The sequence below is a fragment of the Propithecus coquereli genome, unplaced genomic scaffold, assembly GCF_000956105.1.
Source record: "Propithecus coquereli isolate 6110/MARCELLA unplaced genomic scaffold, Pcoq_1.0 Scaffold227, whole genome shotgun sequence".
NCBI lineage: Eukaryota > Metazoa > Chordata > Mammalia > Primates > Indriidae > Propithecus > Propithecus coquereli.
In genome coordinates this window covers 3750208-3754431 of record NW_012147808.1, presented here as the reverse complement: position 1 = coordinate 3754431, position 4224 = coordinate 3750208, and the positions used below count along the sequence as shown (strand labels likewise).

The 4224-nt window shown below is 38.8% G+C and overlaps 1 protein-coding gene across 1 annotated transcript in view; it reads left to right on the top strand.

Annotated features, from left to right (window-relative positions):
• LOC105811041 (olfactory receptor 4A15-like) overlaps positions 1-4224 on the top strand; it is a 13697-nt gene extending 9473 nt beyond the window's left edge. Inside the window, exon 2 of the mRNA XM_012645116.1 lies at positions 3782-4224. Within this exon, the coding sequence (XP_012500570.1) occupies positions 3782-4224 (443 nt within the window). The remainder of the gene's footprint in view (positions 1-3781) is intronic.

The window sequence follows — 4224 nt, the reverse complement described above, 5'->3', positions numbered from 1 at the left end:
CGGTTTTTTGCAGAGAACACTGGCCACGTTCCCTGCAATAAGATAATAGTTGTGTCTGACTCAATGTTGATATAAAAATTGAGTATGCATGGCACAACCCAAGCAAATGTTGGCTGCGTTAGTTGTGGCTTCTATATTTAAAATTTTCTCAATAAATGGCAACATTGTCTTTAGGTTGTATAGTCCAAAACTTTGGAGTAATTTTTATCCTTTTCTCTTTTTATACCTTACATCAAGGCCACCAACAAATTCTGTGGGATGGACATGCTTGAAGCTCTCACTCACGTGGGGTGAGGCAATATATGTAACCTTAACGTTTGTACCCCTGTAATATGCTGAAAGGAAAAAAGAAAAAAAAATTCCATGGAGGGGATCCACCTTCACAATGCATCCACTTCCACTCCTACTGCCCTGGTCCAAACCACTATCACCTTTCAGCTGGGCTGTTACAGTAACATCGTCACTGGTCACCTTGCTTCTGCTGTTGCTCCTCTATATCCTATTCTCCTTACAATAGCCACAATAATCCACTGGACAATTAAGTCAGATCATGTCATTCTGCTGACATGCAAAACCTTCCAAAGCACAAAACCTGTTTGTCACTTAGAATAAAGCTATACCCCTTACAATTATCTAAAGGCCTTACAAGATCTGCCAGCAGCCAATCCTGGCCTGTGCCACTCTAGTGACACTGGCACCCTCAGATCACTGCTACTAACCATGCCTCCTCCCCAGGGACTTTTCATTTGCTGATATGCTACCTGGAACCTCTTTCCTTAGATATCTTCTCGGCTCCTTCCTCAATTCCTTCGGGCCTGGTTATGTATTCCCTCTCCATGAAGCCTTCTCTGACTACCTTGTGGAAAATGATCCCTCTCTGCAGCCTCCACGTATCATTTACTCCACTTTATTTTTCTCATGGAAGGTATTACAATCTGATGCACTATATAATTCATTTTTTTAAATTTACTACTGTTTCTCCCTTCTAGAATATGAAAATAGAGACTTCATCTGTTTTTCTTTTTTTCACTGCTGTATCTCCACTATATATCTAGAGTGCTAGATACGTAGTAGATAATCAATAAATATTTGGAAATTAACTTATAAATTAATTTTTAAATAAAGCTTAAAACTATATTCTATTAGGTAACCCTTCCCGCCACCCCAGTGCATGCACATTCACATACCATGGCCAAATGATATAATTTGTTCAACAGCTTGGTTGTACTTCGTTGATAAGAATACTCATATTAGCTAAGTCTAATATGAGGACTAGAATAAGCTTAATAAGAATGTTCTTCAATAGCATATTTTGTTTCCATTTGACTTCAAAGCAAGTTTGAAAAGAGATGTTTATAAGTTGGTTAAATAGAAATAAATCCCAAATACAATAAAACAGAAAAACCCATGATGAAATAACAAACAGGGTAAGAATACATGGACTTTAAATATTTTAAAGAGTTGTAAAATAGCTCAAAGATAGCGAAAGGCACAAACTCCATAGAATCATCTAGCCCCAAAGAGAAGGCTAAGACAACATAGACATTGAAGATATCTAGTGATTTTTGTATTACATTTAAAAGCCTTTCGCAATATTTTTCCTGACAAAATTTAAATGTATTTAGCCATTATATATCAAAAGAAGTACAGATGATTTTAAATAAAATAAATTTATATAAAAGGAAAATCTTTTTTATTATTTATTTCTATTTACAATTGACATTTATCAAAGCCGGGGGGCTGGGGTGATAGCCCCTGTGCAGTCAAAAATCCACAAATGCCTCTTGACTTCCCCAAAAGTTAACTACTAATAGCCTACTATTGATGGGAAGCCTTACTTATAAATAGTCAATTAACACATATTTTGTGTGCTATACGTATTATATACCATACTGTTAAAGTAAGCTAGAGAAAAGAAAATGTTATTAAGAACAATCATAAGGAAGAAAAATATATTTACTACTTATTAAGTGAAAGTGGATCATCACAAAGGTCTTCATCCTCATTGTCTCCATGTTGAGTGGCTAAAGAAGAGGAAGAAGAGGAGGAATTGGTCACAGGTGGCAGAAGCAGAAGAAAATCCACGAATAAGTGGACCCACGCAGTTCAGACCCACGTTGTTAAAGAATCAACTGTATTTACAGGGGAAAAATACAAATTTTCCGCATTCTTTGGAGTCCTGGCAAGAAACAGCATACTCAGAATGAAAGATTAAAGAGGGTTTAATGAAGACTACTTTTCAAGGTATGCTTGGGTTTAAAGAAGACTTCTAAGGCATGATAAAGCACCCCAGAGCCAGTAACAGTAGGCAACCATTACCACAAGTAGGCTGGAGAGAGCAAGGGCAGAAGGTGATTACAGGAATCCAAAAGGAATTGTAGCAGTAAAGGTGTTCCCCAAAGAGCTGTAGCCTTAATTAAAGGCACCCAAGCCACTGACAAGCCACAGGAGGGAACCAACCAAATAAATACCCTGTCATCCTTTTCTTCCCTCCCTGATCGCTAGCATTCACCTGTTGGCCAGAGGTAAGGCAGCTGATTAAAGCTGACCTTGAAAAACAGCCACCCAAGGTGGAAAAGAGTGAGAGGAGATCCAAAGGAGTGAAAGGAGTATATAGAGTTTACTTTCCAGAGGTTTATTCAATTGTTTTCTAAGATCGTGAACCCCCCTTTTTGGAGTTACCTGGAAAAAGGAAAACAGAGGAAATAAGTAGAGTCTTCCGACTTATTTATTTACTTAATCAATATTTATTGAATACCTTTGTGAGTTAGACACTGAACCAAGTGCTGGGCATAAAAAGGTGAACAAGACAGATACAGCCCTCTTCTCTGCAGCTTATTTAAAGAGCATTTAAATAGAACAAGGGGGGCCAATTAGAATTAATCTGTATATCAACAGTGTGCAGAACCAGAACCAAGAGTTGTAAAAGAGTTTTTAAAAATATATTTAAGGAGGAGTTTTCAAACATTTCATATTGGCTGAGAAGGAGTCAGATTTTTTACAGGTGAGTGCTCTCTGCCTGGATGTCCTCCAACTACCAGGAATTCAGCATCCTCATTAGAAGCTGAATTAGACAGCTTCAAAGATTTATTCTCATATCTTTTTATAAAATCGAAAAAGAAAAAAATGTTTCTTCTCTTCTGGCATCCCATGAAAGAAAATAGCTTCTGTTATTAAAATGCCTTTGGCTTACCTGAAAACCCAAAGTAGACAGTGGTCATCAACTTTTCCACTAAGAATTTTGTTTTTACAGGTTGATCTACCACTTTTCAATTTGTCATCAGCATTGAAGTAAAAGAAATCAGAATGAATGTGACTGAATTCATTCTGATGGGACTGACACAGAATCCTCAGACACAGAGAATTCTATTTTTGGTGTTACTTATCACCTACATTGTCACTGTCTTGGGAAACCTGCTCATTGTGGTTACCATAATCTGTAGCCAGACTTTGGACTCCCCAATGTATTTCTTCCTGGCTTTCTTATCTTTGATAGATGCTTGCTATTCCTCTTCCATAATCCCTAAAATGCTAACTGACTTGCTCTCTGAGACAAAAGCTATCTCCTTCAATGGCTGCATGATATAGCTCTTTGTTGAACATTTCTTAGGTGCTTCAGAGATTGCCCTCCTGGTGGTCATGGCCTATGACCGCTACGTGGCCATCTGCAGACCTCTGCACTACGTGACCATGATGAGCCACCGCATATGCTGCCTCCTGGTGGGGGTGTGTTGGACAGTAGGCTTTCTCCACTCTATTGGGCAGATTTTAGTTACTTTCTGGCTCCCATTCTGTGGCCCTAACGTCATGGATCACTTCACGTGTGACATTTTCCCCCTGATACAACTGGCCTGCACTGACACTTTTCTTGTTGGTCTCCTGGTTGCTGCCAATGGTGGGGTAATCCCTGTGATCACCTTTGTAACATTGTTGATATCCTATGTGCTCATCCTGTGCTCCTTGAAGACTCACAGCTCTGCGGGGAGGAAAAAGGCCCTTTCTACCTGTGGCTCCCACATCACCGTTGTTATTTTATTCTTTGTGCCCTGTATTTTTATGTATCTGCGACCAGTAGCCACCTTTCCCATGGATAAAGCCATAGCAGTGTTTTATACTCTCGTCACTCCCATGTTAAATCCGGTTATCTACACAGTGAGGAATGCAGAGGTGAAAAATGCTATCAGAATGTTGTTAAACAGGAATGTAATTTCAGGGAATAAATGA